We start from the raw sequence: 26,233 nt of genomic DNA, 5'->3' as shown, positions 1-26,233 counted from the left end.
TACCAGTACCCTTCCTGGGTGTAAAGGATGACCGGCGTTTAAAGCTGACAACTTTACTGCCATCTGTGAGAGAAAATGTGGGAGCCTCGGCATCTCACAGCCCTATGGGCCTCCACGGCCTGTTACAGCCATAACTTTACCTTTATGTACTATATTCACATTGTGGTCTTTTAGGTAGTGATCCGGTAGTGCGCTGTGCGTTCCAAAGTTTGGGAGAAATATTCAGTGTAGACGCTCTTCTGCTGGTCAGTCTACACAGCAGCAGTGCTGTTTAAAGCTTAAATGTTAAGATGCAAGTGGTTTTCGTTTTAAAACATTTTCAATTTGGCACGTTACAGCAATAACTATGTTAAATTCTGCAACACACTATACACGTCAAAGGATAAATTTTAACAGCAATGCAATGGATTTCGGGACATTCCAACAGAAACGGGTTTTAATGCTTTATTTGCATGATATCCAAAGGCTGCACGAAATACCAACTTCCGGATCTTAGCTGTCATCAATCATCACAAAGTCCATCTAATGGCAAACTGTACAGTATCCACAAATTCCACGTGGAGATGGAAAGATCTCTCGTGCTTTAGCCAGACACGTCAAAGAACTACAAAAGAAAACAGTAACAAAAAAGATATTAAAGACAACATGTCATTTATCTTGTAAATGTGACAAGGAAAGGGGATTATATGGACCCCATTTCAGTTTCTGCGTAAGCTTGCTACGAGGCCTCATGATTTCACCTATAGGCATAGAGTATAGGGTATTTTGTACGTGTTCAAAATGCGCGGATTCTGCAGAAAGGCTGGATTTCTAGAGGGTTCTTCTTGATGGAGACGGATGGCCCAGGTCGGGAAGAGAATCTTCAATCACCCGGAAAAGGAAAAGGCTGAGAGAAAGTCGGTGATTGGCCAGTCCGGGCCACGTGATGGACTGACATGAAACACTGGCTGGATAACGAAAGAGGAAGCGTACACTGTCAGAGACCCTGCATTAAGGCTACTGAATACAGGGCACTGCACTTATATAAAGACGGCCTAAGCCTAATTCTAACCATACATATGTTTTTTCGTGAAGTAACTTCCATGCCCTTTGTGTATGAATGTGTTACAGATTTTACTAAAATGCTTTAAACAATATCTTGAAGCTACCATGGAATTTTCTTTTTCTTCTTACATTGCTATTGCTCCCACTTGGAGCATAGGTCATCCGTGAAACGCTTCGTTTCACTTCAGTTTCTTAGTCTAAGACAGACGGTAGGACTCCTTGGACGGGGGATCAGCCCGTCGCAAGGCCGCTACCTATATAGGACAACACAAACGCAGACAGATATGCATGCCTTGAGTGGGATTCCAACCCAAGATCCCAGTGTTCGAGCGGGTGAAGATGTTTCATGCTTCAGGCCACATGGCCAATGTGATGGGCTATCGTGGAATATGAATTAATAATTATAGTATTTAGCGGTACATTGTTGTGCTAGCTCCCTCAAGCAATTCATTTGTTCTACACAACAAAAAGAATTCGAACTGTCCCAATGTTACAGCTGTTAGTATATTAAAAACATCTAAGAGAATTTGTATTGACCTTTATTATCTATCTCCATACAAAATTGGCTTCTCTTCTTTCTTCTTATGAGCTTAGTAATTCATGGAGTGAGTTCCTCATGACCAAAAAACGAGGTTCGATTTTCTTCGGGTGCAACGTGGCTGGGTGTCAACCAGTCTCCTATCCGATGTGTTTAAGGGGACCTCTCCCCACAGGTAATCGGGCTTTACCTCCGCTGCAATGCGCGTTGTTTAATAATAGGAACAAATTTNATACGTTCCTCCAAAACGTCGGTTAACACCACATATACACGGCGCCAAATCCCAGAAGACTGCTTTCTTCAAATTTAACATATGTCTCTTCCTTTTTTTTCCATTGTAACTCAAAAAGCATGACCATAATTGCAGAATTAGCATGCAAAAAGTGATAATAAAAATTGAATGCATGTGCAAGGTAAAAATAAAGAAGAAAAGAAATGAACTGGTAAAGAAGGTGAGGTAAGGTAAAGCTGTCCTTGTAACAGGCCGTGGAGGCCCATAGGGTTGTGAGACGTCGAGGCTCCCATATTTTCTCTAGACAATCGGCTCACAGATGATGGTGAGGTTGTTAGCCTTACGCGCCGGGCGCCCTTTACCCCCAGGAAGATTAGTGGTACTCATTTCTATTAGAGCTGAGTCGACCCCAGAAAGGAAGAATTAAGTCAATTGAAAAAAAAATCGAATAACCTCATCGGAAATCGAAGCCGCCGTGAACTGACAAAGCAACATTATAATTTGATTTAAATGTCAGTTAAGTCGTTGCTTTTTGAACTCAATTCCCCCAGACCCTCAAGTTTTACAGCGTAATGTAGAGAACATGTAACGGGAGAGAAAAGGAGTAACAAAATGGATACTGACATCTCAATGGGAAAATCCTAACCATGGCATTAGTGTCACGTCAGGAGATGATCACATGTGACGTTTTCAGGGGATAATGCTGCAGTTAGGAAGTTGTCAGGGATTCCTGCTCGCATGTCACAAGATCCGGGTCATTACACACTACAGTAACTATTGTCAACCCGTTTGATTCCCGGTACAATAAGGTTTAAGTTGCACTCGCGGCGTAATTAATCTTAATTTGGGAAAATCTTGTTCATTTCAGGCGAAGTAACCCCTCCGTCTTCTGCGGAAGGATCTACAAATTTAAATACGTCATAGTAATTTTACCTGTTGTGCACGTGCGTGAAACTCGAACGCATGCTCTGAGGGGAGAATGTGAATTGACATTATCAGATAGGAAAAAAAATTGAAGCCAACAGAAGGGAAATGTGAGAGAGGAGGATGGAGAAAATTACATACTGAGGAGCTTCACTTTTGTTCTCCTCACTGAATATGATCAGCGTTATTAAAAGAAGGAAGAGAGACACACTGGGGAGAAATCAGAAATGCAAATATAATTTTAGCCAGAAATCCTCAAAGGATCTAGAGATACATGAAAGGATACTGTTAAAATTATCTTTGAAATAGTATGTTATAAATATTTTAAAACAAAGTGTCTAAGAAAATGTTTGAGCCTAAAAAGGATAAAGTAAGTGGGTAATTCAGGATATAAAGCCTATTTGCTATAGTTAGGATAGTGAAAACAAAAAAGTTGTGATGGGAATGACATACGATAGCTCGTATAGCTAGGATTGATATGAGAAGAAATTGTTACAGAATTTTTGTAGGAAAACCTATTGAAATATTGAAGTGCTGATAAAATAATACTGAGACAGATCTTAGGGATGCATGATTGTTATGACGGAAGTTGGCGACAAACGACTCAGGCCTGAATTAAATGTCTGATTCATATTAGCTGTGTCGAAAATGTGTTTGGCTTGTTCTACCCCAGAGTTGGTTAAATTAATCCTGCTTCAAAATATTGAGGTCTCGCTTTCGCATCTTGACTTGGATATCTGCTGTTATGGATGATTTCTGTGGTATCCTTGTCTCTCCAGACAAATAACGGAATGTGTTAAAAAGTCCTTGATGGTGATTAGCATTAATGCTATTGGCTGATAAATTGGTAGGAATGTGGAAGGAAGCTGTAGATGCTTGATTGAAGTTACTATCCCAACATATGCCTGAAGAGACTACGTAACAATGCGAAAGTCATCTGTCAGGATAGTCGATGTCACCGATGAGGTTCGAAACGGGCACTTCAAGAATACAAGTCAGAAGCATTACCGCTTCAGCGAAGCTGCTTTTTCTGCCATGGCGGCGAACATGACATATACTCTTTTCCATTATAAATTTGATGGCCATAAAAATTCAAATTTCAAAGGATGAGAAGCACCGCTTGGGGGGTGCTGCGCTCCGAATACAGAAGGGCGGATTGTATAAAAATAAAGCGTATGTGAAATATAATTCATTTATAATTTTATCGGTATTGGAAATCCTCCATCTTCAGTATCGCGCTAACAATGGAGTTTGATGCGTTGAGTTATAGAAATACGTACATTATATAAATCCGATTTAAATACGCTTTATTTGCCAGTTTTTATTCAGGAATATTTTTTTTCGAATAGGATTTAAAAGTATAGCAACTTCATAAAGAAACTTTGAACTTATGATTCTTATTTCACTCTTTAAAGCACGGTGGTAACTATAGGTACCACGCGCTTTAAAGTATAAAAAATAATGCGTATTTTTGCGACGGATTGTAGTTGTGTGTTTCTTATGATTTTTAAAATAAACTGCAATTATTTCCCTAAACAGAAGTGATAGGATGATCTTTGTAATGGAGGCGCTGTATGTTCTCTGTGAGCTAGGTAGTGAATACATAGTACCGTATCTGAATATCACTGAAACTGATTTCAGGCTTCAAAAGTTTAACGATTAGTCTACTGGATAGATTTTCATAGGATTCTTATCTGGATAGTCCCTAATTGTATCTCCTCCTCAGGCCAGACAACAGGCAAGTCAGCAATCACGCTAAAAAAATTCGCGATCTTCCATTTAAAAAAGTCCATATAAAAGAAAACTCCGTGGTTTTTGTCCGCACTATACCGATCGAGCGACCGCCGCTCGTCGGGAAAGGTAGTGTCAAATTTAGCGGACAGAGGGTACCGCGTGTCAGCGCAATGCATCCCCACGGCCGTTAATTTCGATTTTCTAGACCGGAGCCGCTATTTCATTGAAATAGCTCCTCAATTATCCTCACGAGGCTGAGTGGACCCCGTTCCACACCCACTACTTCTAAGAAAATCTGGTATCGCCGGGAATCGAACCCGGACCTCTGGATCTGTAGCCAGGAGCTCTGACCACTAGACCACATAGGCGGTCAAATTGTCCAAATAACATTATAAAAGATATTTCGACGTATAATAAATCATCTTAATGTGACTAAATGCAAGTAAAATATTACGCGATTATAGTTATGTAAACAATCTTAAGAGTAAAATATTTAAACCCGATTATTTAGGATTAACGTGCTTGTCTTTCGTTTATGAGGCCCAGGTTCAAAACCAGCCAAACGTAATGCAGACACTGCTTAACAAAGTCAAAGCTTAGTGCGTGTGAGGAATACAAAGGCCGCTCAGTGATTCGGACGCAGTTATCAGGTTCATTCTCATGTTATCATCTGGAACAAGACGCATATATCCTTCTCCTGCTAAAATGTGGGTTATTTTCTTAGCCACTGTGAGGCATTTCAAGGATCTACCCTGGAGAAATAAGACAGAGCAGGTTCATGAATCTGGACTCTGGATACTTAATGTGCCCGACTGGATCGAGGTCCAGTATTTAACAGTAATTAACATTGCGGTTCAATAAGGGCAATCGATATATAAATCCGAGAATGTTTGATCTTCGGCATTAGTTGGAGGTCAATGGTCAGCTTCACGCCCAGACCGCTTTACCCTAGAGAAAGATCCCGCCCTACCCATCGTATAGGAGGCTGGGTGAGCCCCAGAACCGGTCTGAACGACGTGGAGAAGGGAAAAATTTTGTCCTTACCGAAATTCGAATTCCGATCCTTGTCCGTCCGGCCCGTAGCCGGTCGTTATACCGACTGAGCTATCCCGGTTCAGATGTCGCCTGCTATCAACTATTGAATTTTTGTCGTTGTGTATCGAAATGTTGACACATGTATGTTGTAAAATCGAAAATTTGAGAGTCATTAAGCCATTAAAGTGCAGCGTCGAGCTTGTAAAATGGAGGCAGCACTTTCGTACGAGAAACAGGAACGTTAATCCCCAAGCAGCAAATTCGGTAAGGTTCTTAGCGTACAGATGTTCCGCTTTCATTTGTCCCAGTGCTATGTACACCTTTTCGGGAGACTCTTAAACACATTTTCCTCTTTTACTTTTCCTTGCAATCACACCCTTTCAGTACGTCACAGAACATAGATTCCGTCTGTCTTACAGAACCTCCGTTAGGCATCCATTTCTATTGGTACTGGAGCACCCCATTTCATCTTCGCCAAACCCTTTCTCTACTGTCAGAGGCGAGACGTCTGTTCATAGTAGCAATGTCACCCCAGAGGAAGTTCCCATCCCCTTCTACCCCTCAGCTCTTTATCGACTGTGAGAAGGAAAGGAACGCAGTTCTGGTGCACTGATGTTGAGATGTGTTCCAGCTTCTGCACTGGAATAGATTCTCGTCACAGAAGAGACAGGGTTTTGACTCGTCAGCGGTTACAATGGGGGATGTAAGATTCCAGGAGAAGAATGAAGACATTGCTTTGATATAATGGCTACTCGCACTAACGCCTACACCTCCAACCGCTGCGCCTTCCTTCCTGTTAGTCGTCACGCAGTTTCGTGCAACAATCATACGAAACATTAAATCAGCTGAGGTTTACTTTACATTTTATTCAGATTTTTCAGTGATAAGTTATGCAGAAATATTCGTTTATAAAAATGGTCTGGAACTAAGGGAAGTCAGGTAACAAAGGATTGGATAAAGTTACACAACGAGAAGTTTCACAATACTATTAGCTCATCATGAACTGAACTGGATTCCGTGGCTTGAGTCCGCAAGCGAAATATACCGATCGAGCGACCGTCGCTTGTCGGCTAAGTTATTGTCAACTTTAGCGGACAGAGGGTGTCGCGTGGTCAGCGTAACGAATCCCCACTTCGCTCATTATCGTTAGAGTAATTAAATTATTTGAAAGGACTTATTAAATTTGTCATTTAATTTCCATTGGAAAATATTATAAATATAGCTAACGTTTTCTAGTTCAGTCAGTATAGCGACGGACTACGGGCTGGGCGGCCAGAATTCGATTCCCGGCAAGAGCAAGGTATTTTTCTTCATTCCACGTCGTCTAGACCGGCTGTGGGGCCCACCCAGCCTCCTATCCAATAGGTATTGGGGGCTCTTTCCCTGGGGTAAAGCAGGCGCTTTGTGAAGCTGACCACTTACTTCCAGGTAGTGCAGAGGTCAAGAATGATGGAGCTATACCTCTATTACACGGCACGTCTTCATTGTGTGATGCTTGATTAATTAAGTATAGGGACAACTCTACCTTTATATTTAAACGAAAGCCGTCAGCAAATTTTTATTATTCTTAAAACAAAAGGAGTGATGACAGGATTAAGGCGCCTGCCGCAACAGTAACTGCACAGTAAAGGATCCATAAGTAATGACCAAGACACCTTATTTCTCACGCATGCGTCTTTAGTTTAAATGTTGGAAGTGCGCATTTCTCGCATAAACAAATTAAATTTCGTTGGCTGATAATATGGGTGGAAACTTTAAAATTAAAATAACTTAATAAGTTAGTGAGTAAATACTTCCTCAGTATTTAGGTTGGAACAACGCGAAATGAGCTACTTTTTCTTCTGAAATATCTATTTGCCGTATTATAGACTTAGTTCCAACACATTCTGAATACTGCACGTAAGGGTCTATTGCTTTCAGAAAAAGGCCAATATAGGGATTCTTAATTATTAATGTACTCAAAGTCGTTATTTATATTTCGTTGCATTAAAATTCATAAAACAGTACACCCAACGCGGTTTCCATAAACGTCGCGGTGATACTATTACACTTTAAACAAGAGGTACTCGAGTTTTCGCAAAACTGACATGGCTGTGTTGCACAAATGCATATAAAGCCACAAAGATATACTATCTCCTTTTAAATCATAGTTTTCCTTTCAGATGACTCTTTAAAATTGGAAGCAAGTAAGAGTGGTCCAAACGCTAACACTGCGTCTGAGAATGGCGCGCCAAGCAACGGCAGAATCACAGCATATCCTGTTGCCCTTAACGGGGAGCGCCTGCTGACCGCGTTTAGGCTTCCATCTCGCGCAAGAGTCAGAGAAGTTGCCTCTCTACTTCGGCGATTGGCTAGTAGTTATCATCCTAAACTCGATTCTGAGCTCGACGATGTGGAATTTCCGAAGTTTGCTTTTCTTCTTTGTCAGTATCTCCAGACAAATAGTAGGATGGTAGCAAAATAGGTCAAGACCACTTCCTTTCACATATTTCAATTCATCAATCACAGTTATCCTCACACTCGACGTTATACAAGAGATCCTAGGTTCGATTATCTATTCGAACGCCAGACATTAAAATTGTCATTGATGATATTCCACAGCCCCTCTAGACAAGAGTGACATAGCATCAAATATAGGTCAGGTCGAGGGAATTGACTTGCTGTCTTCCATTTTTCTCCTGTTTCCTATATAATCAGAAGTTTCGGCCAGCCAGCTTGCCACCTGCTTGGCCTATTCTTCGACTCTGAAGATGGAAGCGACATATTTCTCAGAAACGTCTGTTGACTTTCAACGGACACAACGGCGTTACATGCCAGCAGACTGAACTCTTTACAAACACTGCGGTGGGAACCTCAACTCCTACAGTCTGATTATCATTTTCATTGTTTTAAAATGAATATTTCTTTTAAATTCGCATAGTGGGGGGTGGAGTCCAACTGGGTCTACTCGGCACGGCGGCCACTGATTGTCCTATTGTAGCCTGCCCCGGGTGATTATGATGATGGAGAATTTGGTGGAATGAAGATTGGCAGGGGAAACCGAAGTACTCGGAGAAAACCCACCCCACGCCACTTTGTCCACCACAAATCCCACTTGATCAGCCCCGGGATCGGGAAGCCAGCGTCTAACCGCTTGAGCTACGGCGCGGCCAAATTAATCTTGTTATTATGTATTTCACGATAAAGAATGGAGTGACGGTATGTTACTGCTTGTCATTAAAATCACACCTCCTCCTCTCATTCCGTATCACACACGGCCATATGTGCAATTTAGACAAGTGCCCACAACTAGTAAAGAAAAAGTAAAGCTAGCCCTGTAAAAGGCCGTGAAGGTCGATAGGGTTGTGAGACATTGAGGGTCCCACATTATCCAGACAATCGGCTCAAAGATGGCGGTAAGGTTGTCAGCCTTACGCACCGGACGCGCTTTACTCCCCAGGAAAACTATTTAAATAATTCCTGGTACTCATTTCTGTTAGAGGCTGAGTCGACCCCAGGGAGATAGTGTGGCTGGAAGGGTTAGGTCAATTGAAAAAATCCAGTGACCTCATCGGGACTTGAAGTGAACATAAGAACGACATCTAAGACTGATTTCTATATCATTGATGCCATAGCCAACAGCAACTGCGCTATCATCTCAAAAATGTAATGACCCGTAAAGACAGGTTTCCCGATACCAAAAATTTCATATTACCACATACAAAAATCGGTCTCCTCTTTGACTGAATATAGCATGGAAAAGTGTTATCTTACAAAGTACGTGAATGCAATCACAGTACACATCGTTTATATGAACTTGCGTAGGCGTATGTAGACAAGTCGCCATATACTGAAGGTTATATTTAGATTTTCAAAGAAAACAGAAATAACAAGAGGAAAAATGGCGAAACTTTTACTTCGCTGAGAAGAAAGCAGTCTTCTGGGATTTGGCACCGTGTATATGTGGTGTTAACCGACGTTTCACAGTCTGCTTTTACCGGTTCTCACGGTCTCTTCGCTTGCAGATTTCTTATATTTTTTCTTCTACCCTGAAGATGGAGGCGATAAGTTCCTCCGAAACGTCGGTTAACACTACATATACACGGTGCCAAATCCCAGAAAACTGCTTTCTTCATAGTCACCGCCGTGAAAGCCTCACATTTTACTTCGCTGTTCAAACTACAGGATGAACTTTCAAAACTTCGATTTACATCGACAAACGTCCGAATGTTCTCAGCACTTATTGCAGTTGGTTCAAAATTAGTTCGCAACTGCCATTTACCAATAAGGTACTAACACTGTAACCGTGACGGTGGAACCATACAACAACAGCCCACCTCACAAAGAAGCCAGTCACCGTTCCATTTGCATACTTCTCACCCCCTCCAATAAAAAAAAAACGTTAACACAACAAACGATAATTTCCCCCTCTGATTTTTTGCCTAATAATTTAGTAACTTACGTCATTTAGGGTAAAATGAGGGTTAAGCCAGTAACACTCTTTCTCTATAAGCAGAAACTTTCTCAGCAGTTCCTTTAAAAACCGTACAGGCTTCATGTGAGCCAGTTCAGAACACCTGACTTAAATGTTCTGGGTTATCTTAAACTATACAAATGTAAACTACACTGTGTACTACAGGCAGAAATGATTAATATTCATAATCACATAGGAAAGCACATGATGGGAAAGCTTGAATGAAGAATATTTACATGACAGATATTTGAATTCAACCACGTAATTTTTGTTCACCACTTACACGCTAAACTTACTCACAACGTTAATTTCCAGTCACTTCAATGTATATGTGATGTAGGGCATGCGACACTAATGATGGTTCCTGATATTATTCCCTGTCTGTCACTCTCATACAAGAAAAGACAACATTAACATAACACACATATATAGGATGTGACAGATGAGGGGCCAGAGAACATTAATTTCTCAGAAGAGAATGCAAGTACTTGGCATAAAGCATCTCACACCAATTTGAGGTTCTCTAGAAGCTCTGCAGTAACTCAAGAAAAATGACTGTGGCTTGTAGACCATTTTCTAGGCAACGACCACGAAATAAGCAACTATACAACAGCGATTGCTACGTAACAGCTCGGCAAACAAGCATGTTTCCATGGTAACAACTGTATTGCAATAGAGGAATGTTATTTTCTATATGGTCCGTGCTGAGACAGGCAGGACAAGTTAGGTGGTTCAGTGAGTGAGTGAGAGTCAGCAGAATAACTCCTTACCAAAAAGCGAGTGACCAGTAGTGGAAAGACCCTTCCTTTCATCGAAGAGGAGGTCCCATTTCAAAACACATAAAAGTAAAGAACAAAAACATGGTCATGGGTCCCGAAACCAAGAACAACTGTGTTGGCAAGGGCCACCAGAAATCTACTGGACGGGACTGGTTGGTGAGTGAGTTAGTTAGAGGATTGCTCGGGTTCAGTCATTGTGAGCTATTGCTGTAAGAAGCTTGTAGCTGAGGTTCGGGACAATTCGGAACTCAGAGGGAGGGGAACGTCTGTTGTTGGAAGCTGCTACCAAGCAACGGCAGTGAAGACATGACTGCAGATACTAATGTATGTGTGTAACAAAGAGCCCAATAAATCTGGTCATCAATTCAAAAGGTGACAATATTCATTGAAATATGTATTGAGATACTGAAAATTGATACAAGATATGTGCTGTCATTTCTGTAAGCAGCACCAAAGCTCTTGTAACTATACAACTTCTACATGTCAGGATGCCACAATCAATATAAATCCAAAATATGTATTCAAGTTCATATTCTCTCCATAAGGTTCTTACTAACATATGCCAAAATATGTACAACAGAGCAACTGCTCAAGCTCAGACAATATGCTTATGGAAGAATAATGTGAAAGTTCTCTCAATGGATAAAGCCTGTATAAGTTCTTGAACAAAATTTTACATGTCCCCCATAACAAAATACATGTTGCTGGAATAAGTAGTGACCTTGCTAAACTGTTTGGTTGCGTGAATCATGAATTACTACTGCGATACCTTACACATTTAAATTATTTCTGCCATTGTACTGAATTACGAGTATATCTCTCTGCAAAACCCTTCTTATCTGGTCTTAACATTTACTAGAAAAATGACAAGATGATGATGACAACAACATACACTCTTGGACCCAAATGACAATAGAGCAAACAGACCTCTGCTTCCTACCTCCTACAGCACAGCATAACTGTACCCATTACACACTGCAGCAATCACAACACAGCTTTAAACAGTATACCAGTATCCTATGAAAGGTAAAGCTGTCACTGTGCTTAACTAAGCACTACGCCATGATGGCACTGGGGAAAGTGGATGTATAGATCCACATTTTCTTGACCTCGGCACTAGCTGAAATCAAGTGGTTAGCTTCACGCGCCGACATCTTTAACGCCGTTGAAAGAGTGCCCAATAACCAATGGATAGGAGGTTGCATGGACCCCAGGGCCAGTGGAGAAAATTCTTGGCCCTACCGGGTCTCGAACTAAGACCCTTCTTCGGTCGTAAAACCTGTAGCCAGTCANAGTGGATGTATAGATCCACATTTTCTTGACCTCGGCACTAGCTGAAATCAAGTGGTTAGCTTCACGCGCCGACATCTTTAACGCCGTTGAAAGAGTGCCCAATAACCAATGGATAGGAGGTTGCATGGACCCCAGGGCCGGTGGAGAAAATTCTTGGCCCTACCGGGTCTCGAACTACGACCCTTCTTCGGTCGTAAAACCTGTAGCCAGTCGCTATACCGACTACCCTATCCCGGCTCGAAGCAGTATACGGAATAAAATTAATTTACCGGCTTCAAATGACGTGTAATTTCGTGTCTTAAAAGTAGACGACACACTCAACTTTCACAACATTTTAATATCATTTCACAGAATTCATAGGCTACCAGCAGAACAGAAATTAACAAATTTTATAAATTATCAAAAGATTTCGCAGCTTAAATAACTTAAAATCAAGCAAACATGTACCACCCATACACAACCCTATACAACGCTGACAGTCGCAAATTACACGTGACCCACAAGACCCACAAGACATTCTTAATCAGACTTGCTGCGAAATAGATTTCCCAACCTACATGAAAACACGTACCTTAGCCCAGGGCCCTTAGCCAACCTCGTTTAATCATTGCAAGCAGTCAGAGCCGTCAGAGCCCAAGTGCAAGTTCGTGCAAAATCGTGCAAGATAATCTACGGGCAGCTATGTAAGAATTTAAATTTGAACAAAGAGATGTACAACATCTATTTTGATAAATTGGAATAATGACAGTGTGTGTGTGTGTGTGTGTGTGTGTGTGTGTGTGTGAGAGAGAGAGAGAGATATAGCAACAAGTAACAAACTCGCTCATAGATGTCGCCAATAAATGTACAATGTGGAGAAATTATTCTCGTTACGATAAATAGAGGGCAGTAATGCATATTGCCATTATTTTAATAAGATATTTACATGGCAGCATGCATTAGCTCCATTTTTCTTTATATTGAAAAGAATAAATATAAATGACCTACGCCATGTATTTTAATAAAAAAGAAAAGCGCATGCATTAGCGCCATCTGTCTATCGGACTGACGTAGTACATGCACCAGCGGTATCTTCGCGTGGTGGTCGCATCCAATCCCTTTCATTCCGTACTCAAGAGATTGCGCTAGTGCATTCCGTCCCACTACCGGCCGGATGGGCATTGCCTAGATCTTTTGTGTAATTTACAATTAATTTACATAGTTAAAAAAAAGGCAATTGGCAACCACCTTGGATGATTTTTTTATTGTGGAAAAAAATTATAGTAAATATAAAAACGGCCTAGGCACTGCCCATCCCGCCTACTGTAGCATATTCTTATAAACTTGACATTCAANGGGGAAGTCGGTAATTTAAATAATAGTAGATTCCCTACAGGACTCTTTTTATTGTGAAAGAAATAACTGTAAATACAAGCGTTACTGCTATACCTTCACTCTCATAAAGGCTCATTGCCACCTGTATTTTCTCTTGCTGTCTGAAGACGTCTGTTTATATCAACTTCGGAAATTCCTGGCGAGAAATCAACCAGAGATCGTCAGACTGCCAACTCCGTGGTTACCAAAAAGGAATTGCGTTTGCGCATGTGTTGAATGGATGTTGATATTATGCTTTTGAATATTTTGTTGTGCGTGAAGATAGAAAGCGAAATTTGGAATATTTAAAACTGTTTACCATCGGGAAGTAGTGAAAATGGTTTCTTTATGTAATTGAAATCGTTCTGAAAATATGTGTGACAATGGCTTCAGCTGAAACTTTGTCCGATATGCAGTGATGTATTTGTAGTTAAGGTTAGTTACAATGTAAATACGTCATAAAGATGTATGGGGTAGTGGATGTATAGCTTCACCATTCTTGACCTTGGTACTAGATGGTGGTATGTGGTCATCTTCACGCTCCAGCCTCTTTACCCCCGGGGAAATAGCCCACGGTACCAATTGAATAGGAGGTCTGGAGGCTGTAGAGAAGAGAATAATCGTTTGCTCCTGCTGGGAATTGCACTCCACGTGTCTAGTCCGTAACCCGACGCTGTACTGACTGAGCTGTTGCGGCTCCTTTTGTAATTATAAATTATTGTTTCATTTATATTTTGCAATTTTTCATTATTGTACGCACCAAATCTTAATATTTGTTATTTTAATAATTAAACACCATCAACAACTCTGTGACAACCACCAGGGCGTCTGGTGTAGTGGTAATGCATGCAGGAGATGCTTGATTTGAATCTCAGGCAGGACTGATATTTTTCATGTCCCTCCAGGCAAATCACCAGGATGATAATACCTCAGTTAGGCAACAAATGGTATTTCCAGATCATTTCCAGTCCATTGTTCACCATCCGTCCTACTATCATTTTGTTCTTGGGAAATGTTGTGTAATTAAATTGCATTTGTTAGTATTTTCTGAATATGATGTTATACTCTGACTTGTCCTATCTAGGATCTGTGGAATGTGTCTGTGTCATTGTGTCTCTGTTGATATGTCAGTCCATCTGTCTGTCTGTCCATTTATCTATTTGTCTGTCCAGCTATCTTTTTGTCAGTCTGTATGTCTGTCTCTGCTTTTCTGTCTGTTTATTTGCTGTCTGCTTTTCTGTCTATCTACTGAACTAACTTCATGGCGCTGAACCCTTCTGAGAAGTCACCAGTTATACAGTTACTCAAGAATTTCCCAACATTTTATGAACCTGAAGGCTGAACACCTACCAGTGGTATCTCCACCTTATCGTGGTGGTGGGGTTTGAGAGCTCCTGAGACCCTGAGAGCTATGCCGGCGGTAGCATAGCTACTGGTAGAGCCACCCATGACGGACAGGTCAAGGGGTAGGAGTCAGACAGAGTCTGGCAACCCTAGTCCTCCAGGTTGGGGGTTGGGCGTGAGGCTAACGACCTCACACTGTAAAAACTAAATTGTTCAGAAATCCGAGGAAAGAGTAGCCAGACGAACCTATTCAAGACGACCTGGAAAATGTTTAAAGGATTTGAGAATTGGATCTTGAATGTACTATCTTTCTACAGAGCCAGATCACTAAAAATGCTACTTGAACAACTAGATAGCTATAAACTAGATATCACTGCTATACAAGAACTGAGGTGGTTGGGTAAAGGAGTCATGGAAAAGAGGGATCATGTTGTATTCTATAGCTGTCAGAAGAAAAGTCACATGTTTGGAACAGGTTTTATTGTTAATAAAAAAAGGAAGCATCTTATTTATAATCTCACAGAACATGTAGGCAACAAATTAAGGGAAAGTTTTTTAACTATAGCCTTATTTGTGCACTTGCCCCAACTGAAGATAAAAGTGATGAGGAGAAAGACTCCTTTTATGATGAATTGGATGAAATATATGGTGAATGTCCATAAAGGGATTGTAAAATAATCATAGGCGACATGAATGCCAAAGTGGGGAATGAGGATGTATATAGATCAGTTGTTGGAAAACATAGCCTACATAACAAGTCAAATGATAATGGGATGAGATTAATAAATTTTGCGTCCTCAAGAAACATGGTAATAGGTAGTACAATAGTATACATAAACGAACCTGGAAATCCCCTGATGGAAATGTGTTTAATCAAATTGATCACATGCTAATAGATGTAAGGCATTGTTCAGATTTGATGGATGTCAGGAGCTACAGGGGAGCCAACATTGACTCTGCTCATTACTTAATAATATCAAAGATTAGAAGTCGAATATCTAATGCAAGGAAGATACATGGATCCCAGGCTAAGAAATTGAATTGTGGAAAATTGGTGGAACAAGGAGTTGCAACCAGATATACTGGATTAATTGGTGAATGCCTGGCAGGTCTCTCTGATAGTGAGGATGTCAGTGAAGCTTGGAGGGGCCTCAGAGATGTTATTATAAATGCTGCTGGTGCAGTCTTAGGAAGAATGGAAAGGATAAAGTATAAGAATTGGTTTGATGGAGAGTGTGAGCAAGTGACAAATAAAAAAAAAACAGGCGTGTAAGAGAATGCAGTAAAGGAACCATACTCGAGGGGCCATGGAAGAATACCGTGAAGCGAGAAGAAAAGAAAAAAGATTGCATAAAAAGAAGAAAAGGGAATATGATAAACAAGAACTGATTGAACTGGAGCATTTAAGAAGTTCAAACGAAATTAGAGTGTTTTATCAAAAACTAAACAAGAGTCAAAAGGACTTTCAACCTAGAACAGCCTTATGTAGAGATAAAGAAGGCACAATATTTAGTAGTGATGAAGCAATACTGGAAAGATGGGCGCAATATTTTGAGGAATTATTAAATAGTAACGCCTCTGAACAAGTGGAAGGTATGACCATAGACCGGAATCAAGGAAATTTTGAGGCTGAAGAGCCAGCGCCAACCATAAAAGAAGTAGAACAAGCTATCAAAAAATTGAAAAATAATAAAGCTCCAGGAATGGATCTCATCACAGCAGAATAAGTGAATTTGCAGGCCTAGAATATGCTAAGTACTTACATCAGCTAATAGTTAAGATATGGATAACTGAAATAATCCCAGAGGAATGGAACCTAAGTATTGTATGCCGTATCCATAAGAAAGGCGATGTCATGGTATGCTCTAATTATAGAGGAATTAGTCTGTTGTGCATAGCATATAAAATATTTTCCAACATTCTATTTAACAGACTCTCTCCCTATGTGGAAGGCATAATTGGTGATTACCCATGTGGCTTTCGTCAAGGAAGATAAACTAACGACCAGATTTTCACTATTTGCCAGGTCCTTGAAAAGTGTAATGAATTCCAAATTGACTTCCGATCAGCCTATGACTCCATAGATAGAGATAGTCTTTTTCTGGCAATGGAAGAGATGCACATTCCACGGAAGTTAATCGCCTTAGTCAGAGCCGCTATGAGAAAGACCCATTGCCAAATTAAGATTCAGAATATGTTGTCCAGCCCTATAATAACTAGAAATGGAGTTCGACAAGGAGATTCCCTAGCCTGCCTTTTGTTCAATATATCATTAGAGAAGGTAGTTAGAGATGCAGGCATCAACACAAGGGGAACTATATTCTACAAGTCAGTTCAAATTTTGGCATTTGCAGATGATATTGATATAATTGGTAGAACACAAAAATCTATGAAAGAAGCTTTTCTTAATTTGGAAAGAGCAGCAAAAAAGATGAATCTACAAATTAACCAAAATAAAACAAAGTACATGCCGGTAACCAAGAAAGACTGTGCTAATGGACCTACATATATTGAAAGTGGCTCATATAAATTTGAGGTTGTATGTAGTTTCACTTACCTTGGATCAGAAGTTAACTGTAAAAATGATATCAGTGATGAACTAAAAAAGAGTGTACTTGCAGCAAATAAATGTCTCCATGGCTTTAGGACACACCTGAAATCCCAAGTAATACCCAGAAGACCAAAACTATGATGTATAAAGTACTTATAAGATCATTGCTATCTTATGCCTCTGAGCCTGGCCACTGTCAAGATCGGATGAAAGACTGTTAAGTATATTTGAAAGCAGGATCCTGAGATATATCTTTGGACCAGTGGAAGAAAATGGAATATGGAGGAAGAGGTATAACCATGAGCTATACAAACTATTTAATGAACCAGACATTATTGGATTTATAAAGGTGAAAAGGCTTGAATGGGCTGGACACATAATGCGTGCCAGCGAGAATAGAACCATCAAGAAAATGCTTAATACTAAACCAGAAGGAAATAGGAGAGTGGGAAGACCAAGGTTAAGATGGGAAGAATGTGTGTGGCAGGACATAAGAATTTTGGGTGTAAAGAACTGGAGGAATGTAACATCAAATGGAGAAGGGTAAGCAATCCTTAGGAAGGCCAGGGCTCACAAAGGGCTGTCGTGCCAGTGATGATGATGATGATGATGATGATGATGATGATGAAGGCTGAACATGTTCACAAGAGCCCTTCACTAGTCCCTGTAATAAGCCAGATCAGCCCAGTCCATACCATATCATACTATCTGTATGATCCATTTTAATATTATCCACCCACCTACCTCTAGGTCTTCACCATGGTCTCTTTCTTTCTTTCCAACCAATATTCTATGTGCATTCCTCTTATCCCACATTTGTACTACATGCCCAGCCCTTCTCTCCCTCCTTGACTTGATCATTTTAATTATACTTGGTGAAGAGTACAAGTTATGAAGTTTTCTCCAGCCTCTTATCACTTCTTCCCTCTTTGATCCAAGTATTCTCCTCAGCACTCTGTCCTCAAACACCCTCAGTCTGCGTTCCTCCCTTAATGTCAGAGCTCAAGTTTCACACCCATACAGGACCATAAGCAAAATTATACTTTCATATATTCTGATTTTTGTGTTTTTAGACAGCAGAAGAGAAGACGAAAGGTTCTGAACTGAAATGGTTCAATCTCCTCTTAATTTCCTCCTGAATCAAATTCTGATATGTTACTGCCGTTCTGAAATATTTGAACTCTGCCACTTTTTCAAAGGATCCGTAAGCCATCTTTATGTCACGGTTTTGCCCTGCTTCCTTAGTGATGAGACAGCAACATGTACTGTGTTTACCTCTAGATCAACCTCCTTACTGGCAACAGTTAAAGTTTATTGGTTTTTCTTTATTGTATCTATGTTATTTCCCAGTAGATTCACATCATCAGTGTAGATCAGCAGCTGATGTGTCCCATTGAATTTCAGTCCAACCTGGTTTTTCAGGACTTTCGTAACGGTATATTCTAAAGCAAAGTTGAAAACAATGGCAATAAAGCATCTCCTTGTTTCAGACAATTTGAGGATAGAAAACATATCCGACAAATGTTTACCTATACAGACGTTACTGTAGTTTTCATTTAAACACATTTTAATCAGCTTTCAAGCTCTATGAGAATTTTGTACAGTATTTCCCTCCCAACTGAATCATAGGCTTTCATGAAGTCTCATTGTCTTGTATTTACATTTTTTCTCTAGTATCTGAGGAATGTAAAAAATCTGGTCAGTAGTTGATCTGTTTTGTGAAATCCAGCACTGATGATCCCCAATAAGCCAGAAGGTCGCGGGTTCAAGTCCCGATGAGGTCATTGGATTTTTTTTTCAGTTGACCTAATCCTTCCAGCCACACTAGGCCCTGGGGTTTACTCAGCCTCTAACAGAAATGAGTACCAGGAATTCATTAAATAATTTTCCTGGGGAGTAAAGCGTGGCTGGCGCGTGAGGCTGACAACCTTACTGCCATCTTTGAGCCGATTGTCTAGATAATGTAGGACCCTCAACATCTCACAACCCTATGGGCCTTCACGGCCTGGTACAGGGATAGCTTTACTTGCTTTTTTACTTTATGGACTTAACCTTGAGAGAAGGATGTTGGATAAAATTTTGTATGAAGATGATAACAGTGATATCCCTTGAAAACTGCTACAGTCCATTTCATCACCCTCATAAATTAAAACAATAATAGACTCCTTCCACTGATCAGGCAATTCTTCATTACTCCAAATAGAATTAATGAGTTTATGGATCCCAGACCATAATGTTTCACCTCCTGTTTGAATGAATTCTGCCAGAATTTGATCACTATGTGGTGACTACCTTTCTATATGTGAGTCATGTAATTACAATGTTCCAGTGATGTGAATGTTTCAGTTTGTGTTTACTTGAAAAAGAAGGCCCTTTGGAGCCAGGTTAGCTCACTTAGTATAATGATGGGTTGGACAACAGGGGTTTGATTCCTGGCAAGGGCAGTTGATTTTTCTGTATTGTGCAGCATCCAGACTGGCTCTGGGGCCCACCAAGTGTCCTATGCAGTGGGTACCAGGGGATGTTTCTCTGGAGGTAAAGCAGCGGGGACATGAAGCTGCACACTCACCTACATGTGGTGCCAAGGTCAAGAATAGTGGAGCTATACCTCGACTCCCCACATATGAGGGTAAGTCAACAAGCAAGTTACAAATTGATATAGAATTTAAATAAATAAGAGTACTGATTTGAAAAATGCTTTTGTTTCTCAACATAATCTCCCTGTACATTGAGGCACTTGTCCCATCCTTTCACAAGCCCCCGAAAAACCAACAGCATAAAATTCTTTGGGCAGCTGTTGGAACCAGGCGGTGACTTCCCTTTCTACAGCTTCATCGTCAGGAAAATGTTCAGCCGAAAGATGTTGTTTAAGAGGGCCAAACAAATGGTAGTTGCTTGGAGCAAGGTCAGGGCTATACGAAGGATACATGCATACATAACTCATAAATTCACTGATCTGTTGTCCGAATTGGACCGGATATTTAACTCGTCAAAATAAGACTTGATTGCAGAAATACAATTGTGTCAACAGCAAACAACCACACACAACCAAAAGCACCAAATAACCTTAATTTACATTGTCATTCATAAACAAAATTACAAGGAATATAATTATTAAATGTTATACAGTCTTAGCAGAAATATATTCATCTATTGAATAAAAAGCATTTGTTGTGAGGAAACTTTTCAGTGTGCGTTTAAAAATCTTCACATTATCACTCAACCTTTGTATATTTTGAGGAAGATTATTATAAACCATAATGGATGAATATAACACGCCTCTCTGGATTGAAGATAATCTCACTGATGACACACGTAGTTTTGCAAACTGTCAAGGACTTCCCACTTGAAGTTTCGTAGCATCTTGTTTGTCTTGTTGGCAGTATGGGGACGCGTGTCGTCATGCAAGAGCAACACGCCTTTCGTGAGGAGTCCTGGTCACTTCCATTGAATGGCCTTATGAAGTTTCCTGAGGATGTTACAGTAGGAGTTGGCATTTATGATTTGTCCTTGAGGCTGGAATGCGGTGAGCAGTATACCTTCGTGATCCCACTCACCGCTTGGTTCTGATAGCAGCCCAAAGAACTTTATGCTGCTGGTTTTCACAGGCTTGTGAAATGATGGGACAAGTGCCTCAGTGAACAGGGAGATTATGTTGAGAATTAAAAGCACTTTTCAAATCAGTATTCATATTTGTTTAAGTTCTGTGTCCATTTGTAACTTACTTATTGACTTACCTATGTACCATCATGGCATGGTGCTTAACTAATTAAGCACAAGGACACCTTTGCCTTTTTTTTATTTTCACAAAGTTTATTTTCCGTTAGAATCCTGTCATATTTGGCACTTTGTAGAATATACATTTTTGAGTCATATTAGGATGCTGGACTAATGGTCCAGTTTGTGGGAATGGTTTAGCTGGAAGTTGTTCTGAAATCCTTCTGTAATGATGTCAGTAGTGGGACTTGCCTGAAAGTGTTTAAGTGTCAGTTCATACATAAAATTTAATTCAGTTATATTTATATATTGAGTTGCCTCAACCTGTTTTCTGCCACAGAATCACTTGAATGCATTGAGCAGTTTCTGCCAGACATAGTGTGATTCAATTGGTCTAGTGTTTTGAAAGTGGTTTTGTTTGGGAAGTAATTTGTGCCTGTGTGTGTGTATGTTTTAATGAATGCAAGTCATGCAAAATATTTGATTTTCAACACTTTATGTTTTGTATTTTGAGTACAGAGGGCTGTCTTGTAAGGGTAGTCAGGTTTTTTACATAAAACTGTGACATTGCTTGCATAACTGAGCTTGTCAGTAGAAGTGTTAACCAAACATGTATATTCAGCAGGTGCTGTGTGGATACTAGTGACATCAGTGGAATCGACCAAGACAAGATGTCAGCATTAACAGCTGAGCGGGATCAGTTGAAGACTATTCTGCGTGGTCTTCTTATATCTTCAGCACAGACCATGACAGCTGAGCAGCTCCACAGGGACTTCAAACAGCAGGAAGGCCAGAATGTACCTTACCGTAAATTTGGCTATAGCAGTTTCCTGGAATACTTGAAGTCTATTCCAGATGCTGTTGCAGTAAGTTTTATGTATTGTTCAAGATCAAGTGGAAAGTTAAAGCATCAAATAATTGTGAGAAATGTTCAAGAGAGAAAAGTTTGTAAGAAGGTTAGAGGATTTGTAGGCCAATGAAATCATACTTAAAATGTTTGTTAATGTTTATGGCTGCAGCAATGCAGGCTCTAGAAATATGCTTGCCCATTCACCATGGTTTAGTTAACAGAATCTTGGGTAAATGTGTTAAAATTTTGTAAACATATAATATTGCCTTTGTTGCTGAAATTGCTGCAGTATTGTAAGTGCTGTGTAAATCCACCCTGGGTTATGCAAGACTTAGTTTATGTAAATACAATTTTACATTAAACCTCTGAAAAGAAATTGAAACTGTATACAGAAATTTATGTCAGTGGCTAAGCTGATTGCACACATGAGATAAATTTATTTGTCATTCCGCCAATTAATTGGCTATCATCGACACTATGTTCTTGATACTGACAGCATCATTAAATAACAAACCCATATCAACAAACAACAAGCTGCTACTGTAAGTTAAGGTATGTTAATGTTAAATTATTTTTTATATCTGTGGACTACCATCAAAGTATGTACAAATGTATGTACTTAAGGTGATGTTCAGCATACCAAAAATGGTTTGTGGAATTGAACTCCTAAGTTGGGGACTCACTATATATTTTTTACCAGTATAGGAAGTCTGTATTAAACACACTAGAAGGCTAAGATTGAATGGATATTGTTAAGTGGCTAATAGAACTAAGGTGTATTTTTGAAGTCTTAATTGTAATGAATAAAATAGTATGGTGCATATTGTTATTATAATGTGTTCCAGTGTTCCCAGTGTGCTACAGAAGGCATACCCCATGTTAGGAATTACAGTTCATCACTTGGCAGCGGTACTGGAGAGCTGTATATCTCCTAGGCCTATATGATCATGAGGAAGTAAATGTTAATGGATGATGGTTTTTTGAACAATTAAAATCTGGAAATTACACTAAAATGTTAAACTTGTCTTTTTAATTATCTTCCCTTTTAATCAGCTTGTGACAGAATAAACTCTGAAAGTTAGTGCTGTAGACATGCAGGTTCATTCTGCAAGAAACTGAAATGCATAAGTATGTGATGTGGCAAGAAATGTTCTTTCAACTGATACATTTGTGCGTTTAGAGTCAGAATGGAATGTTATTCTGTTCATGTAAATGTTCTGATTGAAGTCTATGGATCCTGACTATTGTTTTATTTGTGAGGAGGCAGGAGAATGCTGGCTTTGTTCTCGCAGCCACAGTATGTTGGTCTGAAGGAAACAGATATGGAGATTTAGTGGTGCCTTGCTTACAGCTCCTGCTGCACTAACCTGTATGTGCCTTCAATCCTTTTTTTTTCCCCTGTGTTAATGGACTCGGCAGATTCTATTGTGCATTCGATAGTCTCTGGGTCTAAAGAATATGTCAGTACTTTTTTGTTATTTTAGTAGATGTATTAATGTTTAAAATGTCTTTTTCCTCTTTAGAGTGACATTTTCTTTCCTTCAATTATCTTAGATTGGTTCTTCATTCAATGGTGGCAGTCCAGTAGTACTACCAGTGGTGTCAGAAAAGGTATCACATATTGATGCATTGGTACAAAAGCAGAAAGTGAACACTCAAAAATGGGCATCTCAGCGGAGACCTCCTGCCCAAAAATTATATGTTGAAGCACCTCCAAGAATGAACAGTGTAAACTACAGCAGTAAATATGATATGAGACAAAGGGTTTTGGTACCATACTCTTTGCAACAAAGAATTTGCAGAATGGTGCATGAAAATCCAAATGTAACTGTGAAACTTCTACTTTAATCAGTAACATGTGAGTATTTCTGATGTAAGAAATGTATGTCTCCATGCGAAATAAAGCATGTTAGACCAGTGATTTCCTTGCTGCATTTGGCATTTTATCACAGTTATGTTGGTGCAGATACATTAGCGGTTACAGTCCTGCAATTAAGACGAATACTATACAATAACATTCTTTATTTGGTTACAGTAATTCCATTACATCAAAGTAACAGGAGTAAGTATTAAGAGTAACCTAAAATTTTTTGCCCTGCTAATGTTTGTGTTCATTTCTGTAATAAATTTCCATCTCATTAATGCTATGTTTTCTTTAGTTGTAAAATCAAGTTAAGTGGTCCCATAAGAATGTAAAGATTACTGACCCAGCTATTATAAAATGTTGTATAAATTGTTTTCTGCATTCAAAATCTCAAAGATATGAATGGAGGTAAGATTCTCTACCATGTTCAGAAGGGTGGATGTTGGTAGAATTCTGTATTATGTAAAAAATTACGTATATACAAGGTAGTTCAAATATGACCAGGACTGATTTTTTTTAAAAAACATAATTTCCAAAAGCTTACTTGCACATATCAGTCTTCAACATACTCCCCTTCGGAGTCAACACATTTTTTCAAATGTTCTGGAAGCATCCTGATGCCCTTTTCAAAAAAGGTTTGTGGTTGGTGGCGTATCCACTTGCAAACAGCCTGGACGACGGCCTCGTTGTCCACAACCGCATGCCTTGCAAGTCTGATTTGAGCCTTCCGAACAGGTAGAAATCACTTGGGGGCCAAATCGGGACTGTATGGTGGATGTGTCAGAAGGTTCCATTTGAATTTTTGGAGGGTTTCAATTGTTGTTCTGGCCGTATGGGGGCATGCATTGTCTCGAAGGAAGGCTACCCACTTTCCACCTGTCTTCCACTTGGATTGGTTTTTTTCCTTCATGTCTGTTGCCAGGAACTCTGAGTAATAAGCTGCATTGACTGTTCTGGCATCTGTCAGAAAGCCTACATGCCCTGCCAGTCCTAGAAGAACGTTGCCATCACTTTTCCTGCCGAATGGCTCCTCTGCGCTCTCTTGGGTTTGGGAGAACTGGTATGCTGCCACTCGTGTGATGACTGCTGGGACTCAGAAATGAAGTAGTGCACCCACATTTCATCGGTGGTCACTATAGACTTCAAAAATGCATCACCTTCGTCTTCAAACTGCTGTAGGAGATGACTGGCAGCTTGCATGCACACCATTTTGTTCATGTCTGTCAAAGTGTGTGGTACCCACCGTGCATTCGCCTTGTGATAGTGCTGATGGTATTTCATGATGTCTTCTACACTACCAACACTGATGGACAGCACTGCTCCAAGTTCCTTGATAGTGATGCCCCTATTCTCTCGAATAAGCGCATCTGCACGATCAGTGTTTGGCTCAGTGACAGATGTTGGCGACCGACGATCATGTGGTTCATTCTCCACGTGCTCTCTGCCCTCTCTGAAGCACTTACACCACTCAAACACACGGGTCCGTGAGAGACACTCTTCCCCATACTGTTGTTGGAGTCTGTGGTGAATTTCAGTGGATGGGACGTTTTCTCCAACGAGGAATTTGATCACAATGCGTTGTTCCACGCCCCGCGGTACCTTCTGTTCGCTCATCACTCTAGCAACTCTCAGACAGGACTGAACAGGAGGGAGGATGGAGGTTGTGGCTACACACTCAAGGTCGCACAGATGCTGCGCAGTGCCGCTTGTTTACAGACAAATCACATCCCAGTCATATTGAACCACCTTGTAACATGGTTTTGTTATAATGAGGTCACTTGTGCAGGATTTAAAAACCGGCCAAAAGAATGGACTTTATTATCTAATGTTTACTCCATCAGAATAAATACGTAGAAGTTTGTTTAAAATTCTGATAAAACTGTGAAAGCATGTACTATACATCAGCAATTCACAACTGCATGCCTGAGGCATCGAAGTGGAACCAGTGTCTGTCCTGTATTAGGGTGACCAGAGAGTGTGGTATGACCACAGAGGGTGACCAAAACATGCAAACCATGCTGAGGTAAAGTAAAGTTGTCCTTATACTTAACTAATTAAGCACTATGCCATGAAGGCAAATGGGTGAATGGATGTATATAAATTCACGTTTTCTTGACCTTGGTAGTAGTTGGAGATGAGTGGTCAGCTTCACGCCCTGACCGCGGGAATTTTGATATACTCAGCACAGTCTCCAGCTAAAGGACATTGATGTGTTTCAGTTACAGAAAAATTCAAAGCATTTAAGGTGAAAATGTTGTTGAAATGATGTCGCAATGGGAATCATGTGTGAGACTTCAGCCATATGTCAACTGTTGTAACTTAAGCAGTGTGTGAGAATGTTGATGTTCAGATGCAGTCACAATTACGCCGTGGTGACAGGGGGGCGTGTAGGTATCCATCCACTGCCACCACATATTATGCCGTAAGGGGTTAACAATAATACTAGATTACCCTCAGCTAGGATATTCCTGGTTCTGGACCTTCTTTGTTGCATACAGCTGCCACCATCTATTATATCTTAA

The 26,233-nt window shown here is 40.2% G+C and overlaps 1 protein-coding gene across 6 annotated transcripts in view; it reads left to right on the top strand.

Annotated features, from left to right (window-relative positions):
• The first annotated feature begins 13,375 nt into the window (after window positions 1-13,375).
• The window catches only part of LOC111865189 (tudor domain-containing protein 5), a 54,741-nt gene continuing 41,883 nt past the window's right edge, over window positions 13,376-26,233 (top strand). For 3 of the 6 annotated variants that reach the window (XM_033751726.1, XM_033751724.1, XM_033751725.1), the window contains exons 1-3: window positions 20,771-20,806; window positions 21,623-21,863; window positions 23,402-23,671. In XM_033751726.1, coding sequence (XP_033607617.1) covers window positions 20,802-20,806; window positions 21,623-21,863; window positions 23,402-23,671 — 516 coding nt within the window. In that variant the 5' untranslated portion in view covers window positions 20,771-20,801. Of the gene's footprint in view, window positions 13,821-19,766; window positions 19,910-20,770; window positions 20,807-21,619; window positions 21,864-23,401; window positions 23,672-26,233 lie in introns of those variants that run through there. The other 3 variants (XM_023853015.2, XM_023853014.2, XM_023853016.2) reach the window with 3 other exon arrangements.

This window comes from Cryptotermes secundus, unplaced genomic scaffold (assembly GCF_002891405.2).
Source record: "Cryptotermes secundus unplaced genomic scaffold, Csec_1.0 scaffold238, whole genome shotgun sequence".
NCBI classification, from domain to species: Eukaryota; Metazoa; Arthropoda; class Insecta; order Blattodea; family Kalotermitidae; genus Cryptotermes; species Cryptotermes secundus.
This window is presented reverse-complemented; position numbering and strand designations above follow the sequence as displayed.